We start from the raw sequence: 25333 nt of genomic DNA on the forward strand, positions 1-25333 counted from the left end.
TGATAACCCAACATATCTGCCTCTTTTCTAGACTTTGTCCATGTGTTGATTATTTCACTAGATATAATAGTATAATACAGTCAGCTCCCCATATTCATGGGTTCTGCATTCTTGGATTCAATCAACGGCAGATTGAAAATATTCCGGCCGGGCGCGGTGGCTCAAGCCTGTAATCCCAGCACTTTGGGAGGCCGAGACCATCCTGGCTAACATGGTGAAACCCCATCTCTACTAAAAAAATACAAAAAAAACTAGCCGGGCGAGGTGGTGGGTGCCTGTAGTCCCAGCTACTCGGGAGGCTGAGGCAGGAGAATGGTGTAAACCCGGGAGGCGGAGCTTGCAGTGAGCTGAGATCCGGCCACTGCACTCCAGCCCGGGCGACAGAGCGAGACTCCGTCTCAAAAAAAAAAAAAAAAATATTTGGAGGGGGCGGGCCACGGTGGCTCATGCCTGTAATCCCAGAAACTTGAAAGGCCAAGGTGGGTGGATCATCTGAGGTCAGGAGTTCAAGACCAGCCTGGCCAACATGGTGAAACCCCATCTCTACTAAATATACAAAAGTTAGCTGGATGTGGTGGTGCACGCCTGTAATTCCAGCTACTAGGGAGGCTGAGGTAGAAGAATGGCTTGAAACTTGGGAGGCGGAGGTTGCAGTGAGCCAAGATTGCACCACTGCACTCCAGCCTGGGTGACAGAGCAGGACTCCATCTCAAACAAAAAGAACCATCCTGGCTAACATGGTGAAACCCCGTCTCTACTAAAAATACAAAAAAAAATTAGCCGAGCGTGGTGGCAGGTGCTTGTAGTCTCAGCTACTCAGGAGACTGAGGCAGGAGAATGGTGTGAACCCAGAAGGCAGAGCTTGCAGTGAGCCGAGATCACACCACTGCACCACTCCAGCCTGGGCGACAGAGCAAGACTTTGTCTCAAAAAAAAAAAAAAAAAAAAAAAAAATCGGAAAAATTCCGTCTGTTCTGAATATGTACAGACTTTTTTCTTGTCATTATTTTCTAGATGAGAAAGTATAAACAACTTTGCATAGTATTAGTTACATCATATTAGATACCATACGTAATCTAGAGATGGCTTAAAGTATGCAGGAGGATGTGCTTAGCTTATATATAAATACTGTGCTATTTTATATAAGAGACTTGGGCATCCATGGAGTTTGGTATTGGCAGAGGTCCTGGAACCAGTCCTCCATGGATACCAGGAACGGCTATAATGACTGCTAACATGTACTGAATGCTTTCTAAGCACTATATGTGATTTATCACATTTAGGCCTCAAACCAACCCTTTCTGATGGGTCTCATCACACTCCAGGTGAGATTTGAGGTCTAGAGAGGAACTTGCCCAGGATTCAAACCTTGTGAGTCTCCATCGTCACAGTGTAGATACAAGTCTGTTGCTTTTTTTACTTTATTTTGTAATTTTAATTTTCATACTAATCTTTTTTTTTGAGACGGAGTCTCGCTCTGTCACCCAGGCTGGATTGCAGTGGCGCGATCTCGGCTCACTGCAAGCTCTGCCTCCCGGGTTCACGCCATTCTCCCGCCTCAGCCTCCGAGTAGCTGGGACTACAGGCGCCTGCCACCTCGCCCGGCTAGTTTTTTGTATTTTTAGTAGAGACAGGATTTCACCATGTTAGCCAGGATGGTCTTAATCTCCTGACCTCGTGATCCACCCGCCTCAGCCTCCCAAAGTGCTGGGATTACAGGCTTGAGCCACTGCGCCGACCTGGAATTTTATTATTTATTCTCAATTTGTTGTTTTTCTGTATCTATTTCTTTTTTTTTTTTTTTTTTTTTTTTTTTTTTTTTTTTGAGACGGAGTCTCGCTCTATCGCTAGGGCTGGAGTGCAGTGGCCGGATCTCAGCTCACTGCAAGCTCTGCCTCCCGGGTTCCCGCCATTCTCCTGCCTCAGCCTCCAGAGTAGCTGGGACTACAGGCGCCCGCCACCTCGCCCGGCTAGATTTTTGTATTTTTTTTAGTAGAGACGGGGTTTCACCGTGTTAGCCAGGATGGTCTCGATCTCCTGACCTCGTGATCCGCCCGTCTCGGCCTGAATCACTTCTCTGGAAAATTCAAATGTATGGAATTCCTTTCTTCAGGGGTGCCCCTAAATTAGTAGAGCTCTTAAAAAGTTTCTCATCTATAAATTAAATGATGGTAGAGGACTGTAAAGGATAAAACTAACTTTGCTGGAAATCAGGTAGCCTCCTTGGTGGATACTAAAATACTCTTGGAAGCTTTTGAGTTGTTGTTTTAAAGGAAGCAAATATTATGAGCTAGCATCAGCCTTAGAATTGTGTCCTCATGTGTTGGTTTAGTAAAGATATACTCCTGTCTCTAAACTTATTTGTGGAAATTAAGAGAAAAATTCAGCCCTATCTGATGCCCTATCTGATGTAAACCTGGTAATAGTGGAGTGATTTTGGTTGTATGCACTTAAGAGCTGACACTTAATTTGAAGATGCTGGCAGCATACTGCTGTCAGTTAACATGCCTTATTAAAATAGATTTGAAGAACTGCTACACAGGCAGATAAACAATACCAAAGTCAACAGAATAACAAATTTCCAACAGAACTCAAATCTGAAGTGGTGCTAGTCCCTTCTGATGGACTAGCACCACCAGTGGAACCTGGGTGCCCTGACATTGTTCAACTGTGGAGGCATTTCATCTCTGTTACATGTTTCACTGAGCAGCTAGTGGAAGTTTCTAGTAAAATGTATATTCATCTAACAAGTCTCAGGCCTCTTCATTGTGGCTGGCTCCCTTTGGGTGCCATGTGGTTCCAGACTTCGAAAGCTCTGATTGTGAACCTTAAATCTTAGTTCAGACAGATGTCAGGTGAAGGCCTCTGGTTTGCTTGAAAGTTATTCTTGTTTTTTTCATACAAAGCTGGTTGCTAGGATAATAGTGTAATTCATTAGGATAAGTGATAGGATAGTTGCCAAATTAATTCTGTTTGCTTGTTTCTAGGTAAGGTTCTTTATTGAAGTAATAAAAATATACTAATGCTTTAAAAATATACTAATACTTTAAAACTCCTCAAAATTGAAATGTATTTGTTTGCTGACAGAAGACTTTGTGTCTTCCTTCTCTTCAGAGAGCAGGCCTGGGCATTTTAATCTACTATTATTTGTGAAAAGCATGTGGATTTAAAACCAGCTCACCTGTCACCTCATCCCCCAGGCAGCAAGTGCTGCCCAGCAGCACTCCCATTTTACCTGTTATACCACTTAGCACCCATGGGTCAAATCCCCCAAGTCACTCCAATAGTGGCAGGTCCAAGTGCCTCCTCACTGAGGGTAGGACAGACTTCTGAGACCTTACTGACTCAGCCTTCCCTTTGCAGGTTACACAGACTCAACAGTATTCAGAGCCTATGCCTCCCAGCACTTATGCAAATGCTCAGCTAACCTGGAGCTGCTCTTGGTGTGACTACCAGCTTACCTGATTGTCTTCTTCACCAGATAGGCTCCCCAAGAGCTAAGTTGGCCCCAGAGCCCACCCTAGTGCCTGGCATGGGAGTGATCAGTACAGGGTAAATTTGTGACTGATAAGTTATTTAAGAGACACATAGGAGCACTGTAACCTCCAGTGGGAAGAGGTGGGGCTTTGGATGCTATTTAAATATGTATGTTTAAAAGTATGTAATATTGGGCTGGGCGCGGTGGCTCCTACCTGTAATCCCAGCACTTTGGGAGGCAGAGGCAGGCTGAGGTCAGGAGTTTGAGACTAGCCTGACCAACATGGGGAAACTCCATCTCTACTAAAAATACAAAAGTTAGCTGGGCATGGTGACAGGCACCTGTAATCCTAACTACTTGGGAGGCTGAGGCAGGAGGATCCACTTGAACTGGAAGGTGGAGGTTGCAGTGAGCTGAGATCGCGCCATTGCACTCCAGCCTGGGTGACAAGAGTGAAATTCCATCTCAAAAAAAAAAAGTATGTAATATTGGAAATAATTTGTGAATATGCTGGTCAGAATTTTAATCTACGTATAAAAAATTAAGGAGTTGTTAAAAGTGTGTTTTGGTAGTGAGACTGACTTGTTTTCCTGTATGCTACTTTATAGTTTTGGGGAACAAAATGAATGGATGAGAGATGGATGACTGTCAGTATTCTTAATTTCTTGCCCTTGTGTTCTTTGTAAGGCACAATATGCCAGGAACAGGTTCTGCCTTCATTATAGAGGGCATCTGTATGAGGCTTTGTTGTTCATGAGTTTCAGTGTATGTCTCTGGGGACAAAAACGTGAGTTGCCACTGGGTGAATGTAGTGCCACCTGAATGTTGAAAAACACAACTCCCAAGAGAACAGGTTTGGTGGGGATTCAGGAGTTGTATTTTGTTCATGTTAAGTCTGAGATGCCTCCTAGACATTCAAGTGCAGTATGACCATTTCAGAATGAAGGAATTTCCAATGGATAGTTTTTTGCAGGTAAAAGCAGCCCCACAGTATGTTCAGTGAGCACTTGCATAAGTGCTGGGAGGCATGGTCCCTGGATACCCTGAGGTCTGTGTAAGTGTGGAGAAGCTATGCCTAACTCAGCCAAAGGGAAGATTGAGTCAGTAAGGCCTCAGAGGCCTGCCCTCCCCATGTGGCACTCGGACCTACCACTACTAGAGTGACTTGAGGGGTTTGAAGCATGAGTAGCAGGGGAAATAGATAGGCACATGTCAAGAACCACACCCTGCTGCTTTGCCAGTCTCCTCCACCATGCCCTGTGAAACTCACAGTCCACCAAGAGCACTCTGATAGTTCTCTGCACTGAACAGCCATTTTACCTGGCTTTCTCAGTAACACTACCTACTGCTGTCCCCGCCCCCACCCCACACTCTCCCAGGCAGAAGCAGAGTCATTAGTATTTAACCCTCTCACTGTGGGCTAGGTGACGACTTGTTCCTTCACTAGGGTACGTCAGGACAGGGATAAGTGTTAAGCATCCCTGGTAGAGACCTGAGGAACATTGTACAAGGCAGCCGTGGTTGTTGATAGGTATCTGTATCAACTACTGATGTTTTAGCTTCACCTCCTGGCAGGGTGAGGCTTTTAGCAGTGCCGCAGAAACCCTTCTTCATTAAAGCAAATCATCCCCCAACAATGGAATCTCACTGATCTGCTGACCCAGCATTCTGTTCTCTCAGACCTACCTCATCCCTTCCTGCCTTTGGAAAAAAGTTCCATTTAGGGTGAATAGGCCAACAAAATCTTGTTGCTTAGCTCCAGAAGATTATCTGTTTTAGATCTTCCAAATTAGCTCTAGAAAACCCTAGGAAATGATCCAGCCACATAAAGACTCACCTTTCCCGTGGACCCTCAAGAAGCTCTGAGACCACCAGCAAACACCCAGTTGTTGCCTTTAGCTCCTTAATTTGACTTGGGAACTCTGAAATCCCTTAGACATTGGTATATTTTCAGACAATTTCAATAATCTGGCTAGTGCCATCCTCTGCTTGTTGCTTCTCTCTAATCTCACTCTTGAAATAAAAGTCATGTGATGGAACCACCTTTTATTATATGACCACCATGCTGCCCAGAGACAAGGCCCGAAGGAGAGCACAGAGGCTCTTGAATTTACCAGATGGTCCTTGTTGGCAATGAGTCATCATTATAGAATCTTGTAGGTCATATTTTATCCTTCATCCAAACATCTGTAGGAGTTGGCTTCCTGGGAAACTATAAACATCACTTAGTCCCTCAGCCCAATTTCTTAACCTGTAAAATGGGGTTAATAATGGACTGTCTTGTCAAGTTGTTGGATAAATGAAATCTGTCCTAACAATAGACACTTAAATCTTGGGGCTTGGCATGGTGGCTCACACCTGTAATCCCATCACTTTAGGAGGCTAAAGTGGGAGGATTGCCTAAGCCCAGGAGTTTGAGACCAGCTTGGGCAACAAAGTGAGATGCCGTCTCTACAAAAAATAAATTAGCCAAGTGCAGTGGTATGTACCTGTAGTCCCAGCTACTAAGGAAGTAGAAGCAAGAGAATTCCTCTAGCCCAGAAATTTGAGGTTGCAGTGAGCTCTGATTGCTCCACTATGAGTACAGTGGCACAATCAAAGCTCACTGCAACCTCAAACTCTGGCTCGATGAATGAGGGACAGAGTGAGACCCTGTCTCAAAAAAAAAAGTGAAGGTGGAGGAGGAGACGTATTGAGGAATTATGCAGGATTTCTAAACTAGGTTATATTACTTCCAGATCTCTATTTTCTTCATGGAGACTCTTGGAGTTTCCTTTTTTTTATTTTTTCCCTTTTCTGTTGAAGTGAGGAATGTACTCTTGTTGAGTATCTTCCTAATCTGGTAGGAATCTTCTGAAACTGAAATGTAGAAGAAAATTTCCACATCTATGAAGATGAATTGAACCAATAGTTCTAAAACTTTCTTGAGGATAAGAAACACCTGGGATGCTTCCCATTCAGTCTCTTTTGGGACAGTGTCCTCAGTCTGTTTTTTTAACTCAAGCTTGGGACCATGCTGGTGCAGGTGGCAGAGTTACACTTTGAGAAATGCAAAAATCAACTCTGAAAACTCAAGGTTCATAAGCTCGTCACAGATTCGGCTGCCAAAGTTTCCATTCTAGTGTGGACGTAGTTTTTCCTTCCGGTAGGTTTCCAGCAAGAAAAGGCCCTGGATTGAGCATGACCTGTGGGAGTGTCCTGAAATGAGATGTGAGGCTGTGTCTCATGTTATTGCCAAATTAAATGACCCCACTGAAGCTTAGCTGAGAGGTGACAGGGGCTGGCTTAGGATTTGAGGACCAGTGATCCTATGGTCGTTTCATTGGCAGTAGCTTCGGTATATCAAGATATCGTTTTTGAACGTTCCTTTCTGCTGGTACTCTGTTATTTCCTGAGTATCTGAGACTAAGTGCCGCCAACGTCTCTCCTGTCAGGCTGCCCCTGCCTTTGAAAAACTTGCCACTTCCAGGAATAGGGTGGCTTTGCCTGACAATACCTCAACCTGTTTGAAAAGATGGGCAGGTGAGAGCGTTGGTGAGATGGCAGTGGCTCTGGATGCAAAAGAGGAAGGTAGTACGAATGCAAGAAGGAAGAGAGGAGTAAATGAGAAAGACCTCCAGAGCCAAGTGTTTAGAACAGCTTTGGAGATTTCCGTTTCAGTATGATCTTCACAGATTTGAAATCTTGTTAAGGGATTCCTATTGTGGCAGCAGGTTTGTCGTTTCTGCTGCTGAAACTGTAAACATTTCAGTATGGGTGCCTTGTGAATAAGCAGCTTCCAGTAATTGGCTTTCTGGAAGCACAGACCCAACTCCTGGGTAGGATGAGCCATGGAGAGAAGCAGCTTACATCAAGAGTCACTTCCCTGGAGTGTAATTTCTTTAAAAAGATGCCTTCTTAGATTCAGAAAGCACAAAATGGAATCATTTCTCTTTATAAGCTAATCCACTGAGCAAAGGGTAAAATAAAAATAAGCTAGTGCAAGATCTTGTGCAACTTCAATTTCAGTGTTTTAAACTATGTCTGTAAGCATTTCTCTCCCTGTATTTGAGAAAAAGCTCTTCTCTTTCTTTGTCACAGGGCTGCTGCAGGGCTCCTACTCCTGCTGGGTTCAGCCTTTTCTCAGGTTGTCTGCTTTTATTCAGAGGAAAAGTGCTAATTAATGGCTTATTCCTAGTACTGGACTCGAGCACTCTGTGCCCTTCCTTTCTAACTTCTTAAAGGGCACAAGCTCCTTTTAATATGGAAAAACTCGTTAGACAAAATGTATAAGGTTTTCAACACAGTTGCAGTTTTCTTTTGGGGCTATAAAAGAAACTTCTGATTAGGATTATTTTAATGGAGTGTATATAACTGTAGATAAGATAAAATGCAGACTGGGTGTGATGGCTCATGCCTGTAATTCTAGCACTTTGGGAGGCCAAGGAGGGTGGATCACCTGAGGTCAGGAGTTCGAGACCAGCCTAGCCAATATGGCAAAACCCTGTCTCTACTAAAAATACGAAAATTAGCTGGACGTGGTGGTGGGTGCCTGTAATCCAGCTACTTGAGAGGCTAAGGCAGGAGAATCACTTGAACCCAGGAGGCAGAGGTTTTGGTGAGCCAAGATCTCATCACTGAACTCCAGCCTGGGCGACAGCATGAGACTCCGTCTCAAAAATAATAATAAAATGCAAACTGTGTTTCAGAAAAAAAGGCAAGTTTGTTTAGCACAAAGAAACATCATTAGTGACACCTGTGTTGGCCTTCTGAGTTATGAGACTTCATATTAACATTATAACAAACTACGTATACATCTTGTGCAAGAGAAAAATTACTAAACCAAGCCTTCTTGAGTAATGCTTTAATTTTCCAGAAGGGGGACAAAGGTTGGATTTAACTTAAATTGAGGCAAATGGATGTATTTTATTTGGGAAATTGTGTTTTGTTCCTCCTTTGTTTTGCCTCTGTAAATTTATTAATGCAGAACCTGAAGGCTGTAAACCCAGGATAATTAGAGTTATGGTGTTGTAGAACATTAAAAACCCACAGCAAGTGGCTGATATCTGCCTACCATATCTGCAGTTGAAGTTCATACCATGTGTGATAATTATGAACTTTATTTTTGTGGGCACCTTGGTAGAAATAATGAGTAGCACCTGCCATATTTTCATGTGTTACTTTAACATTATCATCAGTAAAGTGTACATACTAAAGCAGATAGCTGAGGGTGGGGAATAAGTGGTTAAATACTGTGCCTGACCTGTAAAATACACTCCAAATAGACAAAAGGAACACCTATGTGTGGCAGCATAGCTGGGTTTGGTTTAATCAGCAATAGTAGATTGTTAGCATTAACTCCTGGATGTCTGTGATGCTGCCCATAGCCTTGCAGACAAGCCTAGAGGGCCTTTGTAGTTTCAAGGGACCATCCATTCCACATGGGAATAGAGAGTAACAGAAAATGACTAGGGATCAGTATTGGCACTTCCTGGGAAGTATGTGCAGGGTGTATGTGTGTGTCAATCAAGGTCTTGCGCTGTCGTCCAGGCTAGAATACAGTGGTGTGATCATAGTTGGCTGCAGCCTTGACCTCATGGGCTTGAGCAATCCTCCTGCCTCAGCCTCCTGAATAGCTGGGACTACAGGTGAGCACCAACACACCCAGCAAATTTAATTTTATTTTTTGTAGAGACAGGGCCTTGCTTTGTTGCCCAGGCTAATCTTGAATTCCAGGCCTCAGGCAATCCTCCCACCTCAACCTCCCAAAGTGCTGGGATAACAGACATGGGCCACCTTAGACCTGGCCCTGTTCAGGTTCTTTTGCCCTGATCAATGTCTTTAAATAGCAGAAGATACCCCTACCCTGTCCTTTTTTCCCAACTGGGTATTATCCCCAATGTACTGTTGAGGAAATCGAGACTTAAATTAACTTGCCTAGGCTCCTGTAACCAGTGAGAGAGAGGGCCAAAATACTAGTTTCTTTTAGCCCTGCTGCTCTTCCAGATCAGGAGCTTCAGTGGACAGCTCCGTTCCAGCGAAAAACTCCGAGAACTTTCTCTCCACCCCAGCTTTCTCTCTTTTCCTTATTTCATGTCTTTGTTTTTAGACTGCCTAAATTTGAGGTAAAAATCAAGAAAGATTTCTGATAAGGAATATCTGAATTAAGGAAGGCACATAGAGGAATTGTCAGTTAAACTAACTGTACCAGTTTCTTTGACTGGATTTGTTGTTGTTGTCCTCTACTTTAGGAGAAGTAAAGTGATATGGAGAAAAGCTTGCTAGCAGGGATTTATTTTAAAAAGCAAGTTTTAGTCTCTGTCCTGGGATCACTTTGATGAAGCCTAGTCTCTTCCTCATGTCTTATAAGAATATTCTTTTTTTTTTTTGAGATGGAGTCTCGCCCTGTCGCCCAGGCTGGAGTGCAGTGGCGCGATCTCGGCTCACTACAAGCTCCGCCTCCCGGGTTTACGCCATTCTCCTGCCTCAGCCTCCCGAGTAACTGGGACTACAGGCGCCCGCCACATCGCTCGGCTAGTTTTTTTGTATTTTTTTTAGTAGAGACGGAGTTTCACCGTGTTAGCCAGGATGGTCTCGATCTCCTGACCTCGTGATCCGCCTGTCCCCCAAAGTGCTGGGATTACAGGCTTGAGCCACCGCGCCCGGCCAAGAATATTCTTTTTTTTTTTTTTGAGGCGGAGTCTCGCTCTGTCCCCCGGACTGGAGTGCAGTGGCCGGATCTCAGCTCACTGCAAGCTCCGCCTCCCGGGTTTACGCCATTCTCCTGCCTCAGCCTCCCGAGTAGCTGGGACTACAGGCGCCCGCCACCTCGCCCGGCTAGTTTTTGTATTTTTAGTAGAGACGGGGTTTCACCGTGTTAGCCAGGATGGTCTCGATCTCCTGACCTCGTGATCCGCCCGTCTCGGCCTCCCAAAGTGCTGGGATTACAGGCTTGAGCCACCGCGCCCGGCCAAGAATATTCTTAATACAGAATCATAACTCTAAGGCAATGGAAAACAATCAGTTTACTCAAAATCCTGAGCTGTTTACTAAAGCAGAAAGATAGCCTGTGTTCTATAAAAGGTTTCTTGTAGTTATTCATAAAATATCATTTGGAATTAAACCCATTCCTGACCAGCTGAGATTTTGCTCTTAGTCCAAAACTTTCTCTTCTGTAAATGGAATCTTTCTAGGAGAAAGTAGCTTTTAGAGCAGGTGCCATGTGTGTGCTCACCTCATCAGAATCCTGCTGTGCTGGCATCCAGAGGGCTCCCTGTCTACTGTGCCGATTTACACTGCCATACATGCGGGCTCACTGCAACATGTCTCACAGACCCCTGGCCATCTGTCAGCATCAAGTCCTGTCGGTTTTACCTCCAGAGTGTCTATGCAGCCTCTTGTATGCATTTCCACCACCAGTACCCAAACTCTTCTATATCATCCCTAACCCAGCAACGGCCATTGTTGGCCCCGGGTTCCTGCACATCAGCTGCCCACCCCCTCAGAGTTGTGCTCCACTGTGTCAGTTCCCTACACCCTGCCTGCTTCTCCCTCCACAAAGCAGTTTGTCCGTCCCCCCCCCCCCGGTAGCTCTTACTCACTGTTGACGACTCAGGTCAAGCTACACTCTGTCAAGAATGCTTTCCTGACCTCCTTAACTAGGTTGGTGACATTACCTCTGTGCTCTGAAGTATTATTTACATCACTGTTTAAATTTTGCTTTACCCCCACATCATTCTGTGAGCTCCTGGAGGGTAGACACTTGGTGAACTTTGGCTCCCCATTTCAGCCCCTGCACACAGGCATGCAATAAAAACTTGTAGAATGAATAAAAAGAAAAGATTATTATACTTCTGAAGTCGATACCATCAACGTATAAGGGAACTTAAATATCAAAGAAAAGAGCACTGAGAATAAAAGGCACCTTGATCACACAGTGTCTTACAACCTTTAGAGAAACCTGCACGTCAGGGGGAAAGTCCAGCCTGATCAAGTTCTTACTAATTTTCATCCAACCCATGTTTCTACTTTCTGTACATTGCAGTTTTATGCTGTGGAATCAGGATTGACACATTAATAAGGCAAATTAAAAGTCCCAGAGAACAGCTCGTTAAGAAGTCGAACTGCCTTCTTCACATTCAATAGAATAATTTACACTTTATGATTTTGAAGAAGCACCAGTCTGGTGTTTTTACAACTTCGTTAGCCAAGGGTTACCTTCACATTACTGCAGAGGTCCCTTCCTCATAACACAGCTCACGGGTGAGAATCAGGATTTTTAAAGCAACAATGGCATAAAAAGAGGTGTATGTGACAGAATCTTCTGGAGAAAAAGACCTCCTTCCCCACCTGCATCTTAGACCTACTAACTTCTCATTATTCGTTTGCTCAGTGTTAAAATGAACAAGTCTGTTGTATAAAGCTGTGTATATTCTGAATATGTTCTTCATCTGCTCAGGATTGTGGCTAATTTCCTCTGTTTGGTAGATGAAGTACAGAAAGACAAAGATGGACATTCGTAATGAAGGAAAAAAGTCCTTAATCCCAACCCTTCTAACTTGATGGAAAACATCATAACTTTACTATAAACTGCAGACAGGCTGGTCCCACCTTATGCGCACAAAGACATCAGTAGGGAAAGGGAATGGGCTTTGTGGATTGAAACAGAATCCAAGGATGTAGCTGGGAGATGCTGCCAAAATGGCCACACTCAAGAGATTTGGACCTTGGTCATGCTTTCTGTGCATTTTGCACCACTTCTGGGGCCAGCTACCACACAACCACCACTCAGCCACAGAGACACTTAACAGGTTTATAATGTGACTTGAAAGGCTTTCCCAAAGAAACATACTTGTCAGGATCTGTAGTAGAGCCACATTTTGATTGGGGCTTTTATGGGTGGAGAATGGTGATCTAAATATATAATTTTATTTCAAATTATGCCTGAAAGATCAGATTAAATAAAGTTTGTTTGAGTGTTTTCATCTGCTTGTATTGGTGGAAAGCAGATGACTGGGTCCCAGGAGGCAGAGAAGATGAACTCTTAGCCTCTAAGTGTGTTGAAGGAGTAGTACCATCTGTTGGTCCTAAGATCCACATGGCAGCAGAGGGTCCAGAATCAGCCACAGCAGATTATTCTAGATTACTCTAATGTGAATGGGGATAGGTTGTGAGAAGTATGGCTAGGAGCACCTGGCAGGTGACTGATGCAGGCAGCAAAGGAGTCATTGGTGCCCAGGTCTGCTCTCCACATAACAGACGGCAGTGTCTGTAGAGTACAACAGGCAAGCCTGTGAGGCAGTTTTTCTCATTCTAGTTGTGCTCAATATGCCATTTTGGGGCAGTTTTCAGTGCTCTCGAAATCCTGCTAGAGTTTAATTTGTATGCATTTGTGTGTCATATTAGTCCCCATTTATTTAACATCTGTTCTTCCAATGCAAAATGCTTTAGAAAGCTTTAAAAATAGTTATTAATTTGTATTGGTCCAGGATAGGAGAATTGAGAGGGGAGATGTAATGAAAGTAATAGTAAATAGTGGCTAAGAAGTGAAGTGTCCAGAGACTTGGCCAAGAACTGACCTTCCGCACCCTCGGAGATGAAACCTTACTGAAACATACAACAGCTAGACTTACCAAAAAAACGACCAGCAGCAGGTGTCCAGACCCATGCAGGGTCTGCTTGTTTAAGGCAGGTTGTAGGAGAAAAATTGCTTAACAAAAAATTTGAACTGTTTGTCTTAATTTAATAGACTGTACTTTGTATTATATCTGAGTTTGATATCAGTAATTGCCAAAGTATGACACTTAGAGATGAATATGTTTTATATAATTTTTGTTTAAAAGTTCTAATAATTACATAACTTTCTAGTTTATAAGACACTTCTGTGGTTATTTTACACAGCAACTTTATGCAGAAGGCAAAGCAAATTCTGTTATCCCCATTTTACAGGTGATAAAATTGGCCTGGTGACTTTTGGCTTTCACACATGTGCTGACACCCTCAGTTTTTTCCTCCAGTAGCCCTGTGCTGTGTCATACCTGAACAGTATGCACATTAGACAAACCACATTTATTCTAAAAAGCTAGTCAAGCCTGGGACTTTTGTCTTAAGTACACACAATTAGCCGTTAGCCAGTGAATGGCTGGCTGATGTTTCATACTGACATAATGGATTCAGTTTCTGAAACTGGCACTTTTGCTGGAGCAACTGTGGGACATAAGTGCTGCTTCTAAATCCATGCACCATACCTTAAGTTAGCATTGAGTAAATGGACCTGAGAAGAACTGGTCAACTCTCTGTCCCTCTGAGGTTGCCTTGATGGTAGTGGGCTGTGGTGCAGTCCCAGAGGCTGGTGCCAGAGCCCATTCCCTTTGGGTAAATGGCAAGTTAAAAGTGCTCCAGCCTGTCTTACGAGCTTTTCATGAAGAAGCATAAGGAGATTGTCTAGCTCTAAGGAAGTAAGGACTGAAACACCTAGGGCTGTGTACATATTGCTTTGGCTGACACTTCGAAGTACTCTTTAAGAAGCTTGATAGGATGCAGAGTTGCATCAAAGAAATGCTCACAGGGCCTTGAAGGGTAGCTCCTTGTATGTAGCCCGTCTAGCTGCCGCGTAGTTGGCATTGATAGCTGGGATGGCAGAGGCTTCCATCCTAGATGTAGGAGGCATAACTGAGAGGACAAAAAACTTCTTGCTGATGGCCAAAAATTAACACATACCTTGTTCCACATTCTCCAAGCTCCACCAGCATCAGTTTTGTAACTCATTGAAGAGTATCCTCATTAGTTTGTCTTCAGGCTCTCAAGTTTGTCAGACATTGCATTCATTCCATCAGCCCACATTTACAGTGTCTGTGGTGTGCCAGTCCCTGGGGGTGCAAGAACAAGTCTCACAGTTTAAGGGAGGTGGACAAACATGAGTAAGTAAATATTGTGAGCATGAGCAGAAGTGTGTGCCATGCTGGATAAGAGCCATCTGAGGCACAGTAGTGGAAGAGTAATCTACAAAACCAATCATCATCAATGTGCTGTAATACCACTCTGACCCAGTTGCTTTGGCGTTCTGAGGCTGCTCTGAGATGCTAATTAAACAAGGTGATTATTCAGGTTGCTGTTATATCTCATAAGAAAGAGCCTTTCTGTGAATGAGCAGGCATCAGGCTTGCATAGAAGTCTCCCGGGAAGCTTCCCTCAGATGAGGATTAAACAACTCGAGTTGACTCAGTCCTTGTAGTTTGCCACCTCAAGTCAGCAAGCCCTGCCTCTGAGACAGTGACAAAAGGCTGGTGAAAGGTTCAAGCTCTGTATCTGGGCCACTTTCTGTTTAAACATGCCCCAAAACTAATAATACCTTTTATAATTTATTCCCAAATTTAGAGTATCAAAAAATGTGAGGTTCTCGTCAGAGTTCTTTACGAATAGTTTTTATTCCCTTCCATAATAAAAAATTTACTATTAAAAGATTTTGAAGTTTGGGCCATTCCTTATTTTTAAAATGTGTCTTAATTTAGAAATCATGCTTGGAGCCCCCAATGTGTCTCATTCTGCCTGGGGAGCAGTATTGTATGGACTTTACCTCTGCTTGGAGTGAATGTAGTAACATTGTGGTCAAAAACAAAGGATATTTAGCTATGCAGTGACTTTAATATATTATTTGTAGCATAGGAGGATGATAATGCAAATAGCTACTTCAGGTAAAAAGTATAGAATAAAAATGTAATTAGAAATTGTACTAGTGTGGGTATTGATTTTTGGGTAGAAGGGAAAACCTTACACATGGAAGACACTATAGGTAAGTATTTATATTCTATCTTTGGCACCTGGCACCTAGAGAGTACTTTTCAAATGTTGGATAGTTGAGTGAATGAAGGGGGCTAACAGGCATCATGGTATGGTATGAAGAAAGTTGAACTTGGGGTTCAGAAGAAAAAGGGGTAAAGTTCTAAGTTCTCTTACTTACTATGTGATCTTTAGCAGGTCACTTTGCTTTGGCCTCTGTTTCTTCAACAAGAAAAACAGATATTGAAGACAGACCCAGAGTTCCTTATTTATTGATCTCCTGATGTCAGAATTTGCCGAGTGAAATTGTAGGTGTTTTCATGAGGGAGAAGTCTGTTGCATTAAAGAACCTAAGGCCAGGCGCGGTGGCTGACGCCTGTAATCCCAGCACTTCGGGAGGCTGAGGCGGGCAGATCACCTGAGATCAAGAGTTCAAGACTGGCCTGGCCAACATGTTGAAACCCCATCTCTACTAAAAATACAAAGAGTAGCTGGGCGTGGTGGCGGGTGCTTGCAATAACAGCTACTCGGGAGACTGAGGCAGGAGAATCGCTTGAACCCGGGAGATAGAGGTTGTGGTGAGCCGAGATCATACCATAGCACTCCAGAGTGACAAGATAAGAGCAAAACTCCATCAAAAAAAAAAAAAAAAAAGAACCTAAGAGGAAAACGGACAATCACTTGAGAGTCTTGGGAAATCCCCGTGTATTAGTTTTCTATCATTGCCACAATACATTACCACAAACTTGTTATACAGTTCTGCTTACAGTTCTGTAGGTTCAAAGTCCAACACAGGTGTCTTATTAGGCTGGAATTAAGGTGTGGACTGGGCTGTGATCTTTTCCAGAGGCTTAGGGAAGAACGTGCTTCCTTGCCTTTTAAAAATTCTTCAGCTGCTGCCCTGTCCGTTCTCCCATCTTCAAGGCCAGCAGCATTGCACCTATGACCCTGCTGCCAAATCATCAGGTCTCCCTGAAGCTGACAACTTTAACTCCCTCTGGGGGGAGTCATTTGCTTTTGTGGACCTGTGTGATTAGACTGGGCCCACCTAGCATATAACCTAGCATATTCTTCCCATCTCAAGGTCCTTAATCTCATCCGCAAAGTTCATTTTGTATATAAGATCACAGGTTCTCGGGATTCTACCTACCATATCCCAAGATCTGATTGCTCTGTAGGAGACAGAACACTAAATGGCTCTCAGGAAACCAGTAATCCTAGCTCAGTCAGTCATTGTATCTCTCTGAGTTTCTTTTTTCCGCATCTGAAAAGTTGGGGAGTTGAATTAGATGAGTGGTCCTCAAACTGCATTGTGCATCAGAATAGCCTGGAGGACTTCTCACAACACAGATTTAGGTGGGGCTCAAAAGTGTGCATTTCTGCCAAGTGTGGTGGCTCACGCCTGTAATCCCAGCACTTTGGGAGGCCAAGGCAGGTGGATCACTTGAGGCAAGAAGTTCAAGACCAGCCTGGCCAACATGTTGAAACCCTGTCTCTAGTGAAATTACACAAATTTGCCAGGTGTGGTGGTTCATGCCTGTAATCCCAGCTACTTGGGAAACTGAGGCACAAGAATCACTTGAACGTGGGAGTTGGAGGTTGCAGTGAGCCAAGATTGTGCCACTGCGCTCTAGCCTGGGCGACAGAACGAGACACTCTCAAAAATAATCCAAAAAACAAAACTGCATTTCTGACAAGTCCCTGAGTGTTGCTGATGCTGCTGTTCCAGAGGACCACACTTCAAAAACCACTGAACTAAACTGTCTTTAAGGATCTTTCTCTGAGTCCCTAACACACCCTGAGGGTCTTTCCCCTTTGGATGCAATGTTGTAAATTAATCATCGTGCAGTTCGTGCAATGCTTGCCAGGTTGTGGGGTTGAATTAGGAAACAAATGGACATTGTTCAGATCTAAGCTCCACGTCTTCTCTTTCCTCTTGTAAACTGGGATGGTGACAAGGCCTGCTGTGTGGTTGCTTTTCATGAGGTGGTCTTTGTAGATTAGCATGTGTCTGACACATGGTCATCTTGGGTCACATTTACTTAGCACTTTTGACCCAGCCAGCATTTTAAGCCTGAATTAATTCATTTAACCCTTATGACATTTCTGTGAGGTGAGTGCCATTATTAGTCCCACGTCTATAGATTGAGGAACAAAGGTTAGAAATTTGGCCAAGAAGGCAGAACTAGAAAGTGGAGCCACTTACCAGGCAGTTATTTAGGTTCCAGAGCATGCATACTTAACCCTTCTACAGCAGCCCCCAAGTTTCCTGTAACAAGGCTAGAGGTGGCCTGGTCCTGGGTTTGGGTGATTTAGTGCTTGACAGTGTCATGGTAGGTCCAGGTCTCTCCATCTTGCCACTCTTCTGTCCTCAGCAGGCTGGCTTTGTCTTCAGGGCTGTCCCCTTATGGTGATACTGTGGCTGCCACAGATCCCACCGTCTAGTCCTCACAGAGGCTGAGCAAGAAAATTACCTGTTCCTCCCTCTTGTCTCTTTTTGAGAGGGTGAAACTTTCATACCAGCACTTTTGGACACTGAGATGGGAGAATAGCTTGAACCCAGGAGTTCAAGAACAGCCCGGGCAACATACTGAGACCCCATCTCTACAAAAACATTTTTCTTTTTTTTTTTTTTTTTTTTTTTTGAGACGAAGTCTCGCTCTGTCGTCCGGGCTGGAGTGCAAGTGGCCAGATCTCAGCTCACTGCAACCTCCGCCTCCCAGGTTTATGCCATTCTCCTGCCTCAGCCTCCCAAGTAGCTGAGACTACAGGCGCCCGCCACCTCGCCCGGCTAGTTTTTTGTATTTTTTAGTAGAGACGGGGTTTCACCGTGTTAGCCAGGAGGGTCTCGATCTCCTGACCTCGTGATCCGTCCATCTCGGCCTCCCAAAGTGCTGGGATTACAGGCTTGAGCCACCGCGCCCGGCCAAAAACATTTTTTTTAAAAAACTAGCTGGATGTGAAGGCCGGGCGCGGTGGCTCAAGCCTGTAATCCCAGCACTTTGGGAGGCCGAGGCGGGTGGATCACGAGGTCAGGAGATCGAGACCCTCCTGGCTAACACGGTGAAACCCCGTCTCTACTAAAAATGCAAAAAACTAGCCGGGCGAGGTGGCGGGCGCCTGTAGTCCCAGCTACTGGGAGGCTGAGGCAGGAGAATGGCGGGAACCCGGGAGGCGGAGCTTGCAGTGAGCCGAGATCGCGCCACTGCACTCCAGCCTGGGCGACACAGCGAAACTCCGTCTCAAAAAAAAAAAAAAAAAAAAAAAACTAGCTGGATGTGGTAGCACACCCCTGTAGTCTCAGCTACTCGGAGGCTGAGGTGGGAGAATCACCTGAGCCCGGGAGGTAGAGGCTGCAGTGAGCCATGATTGTGTCACTGCACTCCAGTCTGGGTGACAGAGCAAGACATTATCTCAAAATATAAAAAAAAAGGTGGGGGGGGTGCAAAATGTTTTCAGAAGCCCTTTTTCCTGCAGACTTTCCTACCAGAAATGCTTGATCATACCCATTCCTAAATGGCCACCACTCACTGTGATTCATTCCCCGGGGTAGGGAGGGCCATATCTTCAGGCTCCTTGAGTAAGAAAGTGGCAGCAGGAGGCTGGGTGCGGTGGCTCACTTGAGGTCAGGAGTTTGAGACCAGCTTCGCCAACATGCAAAACCCCATCTCTACTAAAAATACAAAGATTAGCCGGGCGTGGTAGCACATGCCTGTAATCCCAATGCCTCAGGAGGCCGAGGCAGGAGAATCGCTTGAAACCAGGAGGCAGAGGTTGAAGGGAGCCAAGATTGTGCCACTGCACTCCAGCCTGGCCAACAAAGCAAGACTCCAAAAAAAGAAAGTGGCAGCAGACATGGCTGCAGGTTGGCCACCGATGGACTACCCACACTTCCTTCCCTCAAGTTGATATGAGTCCTTTTGATTCTAAGATGCTCTGTGGCACTGACAAAGGTAGACAGAGTCTAGGGCTACCAGAAATGCTGTGAACTTGTCCTTGGTTTCTCCAGACCAAATGATCTCTTCTCTTAACAAGGGTGCGAGGGCACATGACAAACATTTACTGATTATCGGCACCCAGAAGGACCTTGGTCTTCTGAGAGCAGGGCAAAGCTTTTGAAGGACTAATCTCTTCCAACCCTTTTTCCTATCTCTTTTGTCTCTTGAGGATGCCAGAGATGGTCATCCAGAATCTCAGCTCTGACTTGGAACAAGTTATTTTGCCTCTGGTGTCTCAAGAGTTTCATGTAAAGCATTAGGAGCACCTGCCAGGTGGAGTAGTGCAGAGGGCTGGATGAGATCATTCAATCTGAGCATGTGGAGCGCTTGGGCTTTGCTGTTGCTGGCATTAGCATAGTTTCCCATCAGTATTTGTGTCGGGGGCCTGAGCCAGCTCAGTGTAATTGCTTAGGGAACACTTGTATTTTTCATAGAAGCAGGAACGAGTTTCTGTCTCTTCCAGCTAGTCTTGCTGGTTGTGTACCTCTGCTACCTGAAGAGCCAGCATCCATAGTAGGGTCACATGTGGTTGAGTTTTATGAATATGTTTGTTGCTGATAGGACACATTTCTTACCCTGACAGGATGAGCACTCACAGCAGCCACATCACAGGGCTGACAGAGATGTGCCCCACTTTAAGAGAACCTGACCATATAAGGAGGAGTGTCTCAATTACAAAATAATGTCTCACTTAGCCAGAAATTCATGGCAGGTTTTCTGGTGCATTTAAAATAAGATTCATGTATAAAAATACCATTTGCACACAGGAGCCCATATTTTCTGAAAAGGGAAATATACTTGTATTGGGCATTTGGGGTAAGTAGATCAAAAATAAAAATAAAATCTTCTTACAAATACAAGAACTAGAAACCAAATTCCGCTTCTAATTCTAAAAGGTTTATATATAACTCTACTACCTTACCCTCTCTTACCCCAGATTTTCACGGCAGAAGTAAACAGGGAAGATCTACAGACCACTCACGATAGCAGCAAGGAAATGCCTGGCAGAGTGTGTGGGTGGGTGGATGGCGGGGGCACCAGAGGCAGGGCTGAGAACCCCACTCTGGCATGTCCTTTATGACATGGATTGCTTATCTCATCCTGCTGTGTTGTTGATTTGAGAACATTTGTGAGGCTTAGCCTAAAACATTATTGCTGGATCCCTTCCCATGGTGTGGTCAGTGAGTGGCATTTAGAAATTGACCGGCCCATCCTGCCACCACAGACTCCTCTAACCACAGAGACACGTGCTGAGGTCTAACAGATGGGGACCAGGGAAGGCCTGGAGGAGAGGGCCAAATCTGGGATACTGACATGTCTGACTTTTCCTTCCTTTCAGAAATGTTCCCACTGCCAGGAGGCAGGCGCCACCTTGGGCTGCTACAACAAAGGCTGCTCCTTCCGATACCATTACCCGTGTGCCATTGATGCAGGTAAGAGGAGACCACAGACCCTGTCCAGAGCGTCCAAAGGGTTAGGACATACAGTTTGATTCTCTCCGTTTCTTTTGTTTGTTTGTCACTTCATAAAAAAATTCCTACCCGTTAGTAGCACTTACCTCCCTTCCCCTCCCTCCAGTCCCTGGCAACCACTATTCTGTTTTCTTTTTTAAATTTTTATGATTTTTTTTTTTCCTTTAAGCTCTGTTGGACCCAATCCTTTCTATCTCTGTGGACTTTGCTGTATATTTGGGTTACTTCCACTTTTTGACTATTATGAATAATGCTGCTCTAGAACATTTACATGCAAGCATTTGTGTGAACATATTTTCAGTTCTCTTGGATGTATACCTGGGAGTGGAACTGCTGGATCATGTGGTAACTCTGTTTAACCTTTTAAGGAATTGTCAGACTGTTTTCCAAAGTGGCTGCCCCGGTTTACATTCTCACCAGCAGTGCATGAGGGTTCTCCTTTCTCCAGCTCCTCCCTGACACTTGACTTCATGTGTGTGTGTGTTTTTTGTTGTTTTTTTTTTTAAATTGTAGCCAGCCCAGTGGGTATGAAATGTTATTTCATTGTGGTTTTTATTTCTATTTCCTTGATGGCTAATGATGTTGAGCATTTTTTCATGTGCTTACTGGTCATTTGTTCATCTTCTTTGGAGAAATAGCTATTCACATCCTTTGCCCATTGTAAAATTGGAGTATTTATCTTTTTAATGTCAAGTTTTAAGAATTATTTGTAGGCCGGGCGCAGTGGCTCACGCCTGTAATCCCAACACTTTGGGAGGCTGAGGCGGGCAGATCATGAGGTCAGGAGTTCAAGACCAGCCTGCCCAACATTGTGAAACCCCATCTCTACTAAAAATACAAAAATTAGCCAGGTATGGTGGCGCACACCTGTAGTCCCAGCTACTTGGGAGGCTGAGGCAGGAAAATCGCTTGAACCCAGGAGGCAGAGGTTACGGGATCGTGCCACTGCACTCCAGCCTGGGCAACAAAGGAAGACTCCGTCTCAAAAAAAAAAAAAAATTGTAATTCTGCATATGTGGTTTGCAAATATTTTCTTCCATTCTCTGAGTTGTCTTCTTACTTTTCTTTCTTGATAGCATCATATAGGCAGTTCACTATTGGACACCAACTGGGTGTCCTACAGTTTAGCTCAGAGTTAAACTGCACAAGCAGAGTTAGTGCAGCCCATAGAGGTTAAGGGCTCAGTCCCACAAGACTGCTCCCCACTTCAAATGCCAACCTCAAGCCCTGTGTTATGACCTGACCTGTGTTTCTGAATGATCAGCTTTAAACTAGGTTTTCCAAGACCCCTTCACTGGGTTTGATTAATATTTAACGTGGCTTACAGAATTCACAAACACTTCACTTGCGTTGACTCGTTATGAAGGATGCAGATGAACAGCCAGATGAAAGAAACATAGGGCCAAATATGTGGGAAGGGGCATGGAGCGTCCATGCTCTCTCCAGGGGCACCACCCCCGAGGCACCTTCATATACTCAGCAGTCCAGAAGCCCTCTGAATCCAGTAGTTCATGGGTTTTTTGGAGGCTTCATCATGTAGCCATAATCAATTATTAACTCAGTCTTCACCCCCTCTCTGCTTCCTGGAATGGGGTGGGTAGAGCTAAAACTTCCAAGATGCTAATCACAGCTTAGTCTCTGTGGTGCCCAGCCCCCATCCAGGAGCCACCAAGAGTTACCTCATTAGAATGAAAGGTGCTCCTATCCAGGAAATTCCAAGGGGTTAGGAGCTCCATGTCAGGAACCAGGATCAAAAACCAAATATTAGAAGAAAAGATGCTCCTAGCACCCCTAATTGCTCAGGAATTTACATGGGTTTTAGGAGGTCTGTGCCAGGAATCAGGGATGAAGACTAAAATATGTATTTCTTACTCTAAATCACAGTATTACAAAGAGTGTTGTATTTTGTTTGTTGAGATGATAGGGGGATGTTTTGCAATGTGTTAACTGTTGAAAGAAGGGAAACATTTTGTTAAAGAAGTGCCGTCCAGTAAGTGATGCAGAATTCTTGAGTTTTGACTTAGAGCTTCAATAACCTGGGAAAATCACCTTTCTTACTCTAGACTTTTAGTCTCTTTAGTGGGTGTTTTCCCCAGTTACTTTTTTGGTGGCAGGGTGAGTGTTAATTTCAAGTTTATTAAGTTTTTTGCTTTTTTTTTTGAGATGAAGTTTCACTCTTGTCGCCCAGGCTAGAATGCAATGGCATGATCTCAGCCCACTGCAACCTCTACCTCCCAGATTCAAGTGATTCTCCTGCCTCAGCCTCCTGAGTAGCTGGGACTACAGGCGTGCGCCACCATGCCTGGCTAATTTTTGTGTTTTTAGTAGAGATGGGGTTTTGCCATTGTTGGCCAGGCTGGTTTCAAACTCCTGACCTCAGGTGATCCACCTGCCTCAGCTTCCCAAAGTGCTGGGATTACAGACGTGAGTCACCGCGCCCAGCCTTTTTTACTTTTTTTAATGGACATTAATTGTAGATATGGGGTGCTCAGTAATGTTTCAGTATATATATAATGATCAGACCTAGGTAATTAGCATATCCATCATCTCAAATGTCATGTCTGTGTTGGAACATGTGGTATCTTCTGGTCATTTGAAACTATACAATATATTGTTGTTAACTGTGGTCATCCTACAGTGATACAGAATACTAGAACTTATTTCTCCCATCTAGATGTAATTTTGTATTCTTTAACAAATCTCTACTTATCCCTTCCTTTCCCTTTCCTAGCCTCTAGTATCCTCTGTTCTACTTTTTAATACTTCCGTAAGGTCAGCTTTTTAAATTTCCACGTGAGCAAGAACATGCAGCTTTTAACTTTCTGTGCCTGGCTTATTTCACTTGACATAATGTCCTCTAGTTACTTCTTGAGCATTAGATGTGTCTAAGACCATCACTCCTGGCCGGGCGCGGTGGCTCAAGCCTGTAATCCCAGCACTTTGGGAGGCCGAGACAGGTGGATCACGAGGTCAGGAGATCGAGACCATCCTGGCTAACACGGTGAAACCCCGTCTCTACTAAAAATACAAAAAACTAGCCGGGCGAGGTGGCGGGCGCCTGTAGTCCCAGCTGCTCCGGAGGCTGAGGCAGGAGAATGGTGTAAGCCCGGGAGGCGGAGCTTGCAGTGAGCTGAGATCCGGCCACTGCACTCCAGCCTGGGAGACAGAGCCAGACTCCGTCTCAAAAAAAAAAAAAAAAAAAAAAAAGACCATCACCCAGGCAGCCCCCATAATGCCTGTGGTCACGTTTGAGGAAAAGTGGCGAGAGAAGGCTGCAGGTAGCACGGTGCTTGTCATCTGCATGCCCCTTCTCTGTGCTTCCCCAGGAGAGAAGCAGGGCTGTCCACGGAGGCAGCCACACTGTCCATAGGAGGTGGGGTTTGATTTGAATTTGATGGGAAGGGGAAGAGGGTGTGGCTGACTACATAATAGGAACAGGCATGAGGCATAACACACATAGAGCAGGGCCAACAGACTTGGATCAGGTCTCAGAATTCATCCTGCCCACCCTTCCTTCCAGCGCATCAGTTACTTGCAGCTCCTGACTTTTGTTTAAGCATGTCTCCCTTTGTTTCACATCCTTCTCCTTGCCCTTACCTTTTCCTTCCCTCTTTTCTCTCCAAGCTTCTGTAGGAGAAACAGTTAAAAAGAACAAGAGAGGTAGAGAAGATAACGCTGATGCCAGTTAGATTCTTATAAAAGTATGTATTCACACATACATGTGGACAGTGGCTCACGCCTGTAATGCCAACACTTTGGGAGGCCGAGGTGGGCGGATCACGAGGTCAGGAGATCGAGACCAGCCTGGCCAACATGGTGAAACCCTGTCACTACTAAAATATGAAAAATTAGCCGGGTGTGGTGGCACATGCCTATAGTCCCAGCTACTTGGGAGGCTGAGGCACAGGGAAATTGCTTAAACCCGGGAGGCGGAGAGGTTGCAGTGAGCTGAGATCGCGCCACTGCACTCCAGCCTGGCAACAGAGTGAGACTCCATCTCCAAAAAAAAAGAGCTAACCAGTTAACGAGGTATGGTTGTTCACACCTGTAATCTCAGCTACTCGGGAGGCCAAGGCTAGAGAATTGCTTGAGGCCAGGAGTTCAAGTTCAGCCTGGATAACATAGCAAGAACAGGTCTGTTCAAATAAAAAAAAGTTTTTAAAAGAGCCAACCAGTTGCCTTTTCTCATTTTCATGACCCCTAGTTACATCAGAATATTGTGTTTTATTCCCTGTAGAGTAGTGGCTAGGAAAGGGAGACAGTAATACAAAGTTTTCTGTTTCTAGTTGAAGAAAATGGCTTTTTTTTTTTTCTTTATTAGCTGAGGGCTTGTGAGTAAATGGTATCTGTCATTTTCTGTTTTGGGGCCCATCTTGGTAGCCTGCCTCGTTAAGCTGGTAGCATCTCTATTTAACAGAAGTTGGTGGCCAAGTGTCCAGCGAGACAGAGGGTTCTGGGTTGGGAGGAGTGAGGCTAAGGTTGTCGGCCTCTGGCTTTGCTGCCTCTGCTGCTGTGCACTTTGCTCCTTCATGTGGAGAGCTGGGACCAGAGGCAGTTTCACGAGATGACCATGTCTTGGTCATTGTGGTCTTTTTGATGACCCAAGTCACAGTGACCCAGAGTTCTGC

General features: G+C 44.7%; 1 protein-coding gene across 3 annotated transcripts in view; it reads left to right on the forward strand.

Moving 5' to 3' along the window:
* The window catches only part of TCF20 (transcription factor 20), a 114088-nt gene that overhangs the window by 74599 nt on the left and 14156 nt on the right, over positions 1–25333 (forward strand). For all 3 annotated transcript variants that reach the window (XM_033233753.1, XM_033233752.1, XM_033233754.1), the window contains exon 3: positions 20573–20666. In XM_033233753.1, coding sequence (XP_033089644.1) covers positions 20573–20666 — 94 coding nt within the window. The remainder of the gene's footprint in view (positions 1–20572; positions 20667–25333) is intronic.

The sequence above is a fragment of the Trachypithecus francoisi genome, unplaced genomic scaffold (assembly GCF_009764315.1).
Source record: "Trachypithecus francoisi isolate TF-2019V2 unplaced genomic scaffold, Tfra_2.0 Lachesis_group14, whole genome shotgun sequence".
In the NCBI taxonomy this organism is placed as follows: Eukaryota; Metazoa; Chordata; class Mammalia; order Primates; family Cercopithecidae; genus Trachypithecus; species Trachypithecus francoisi.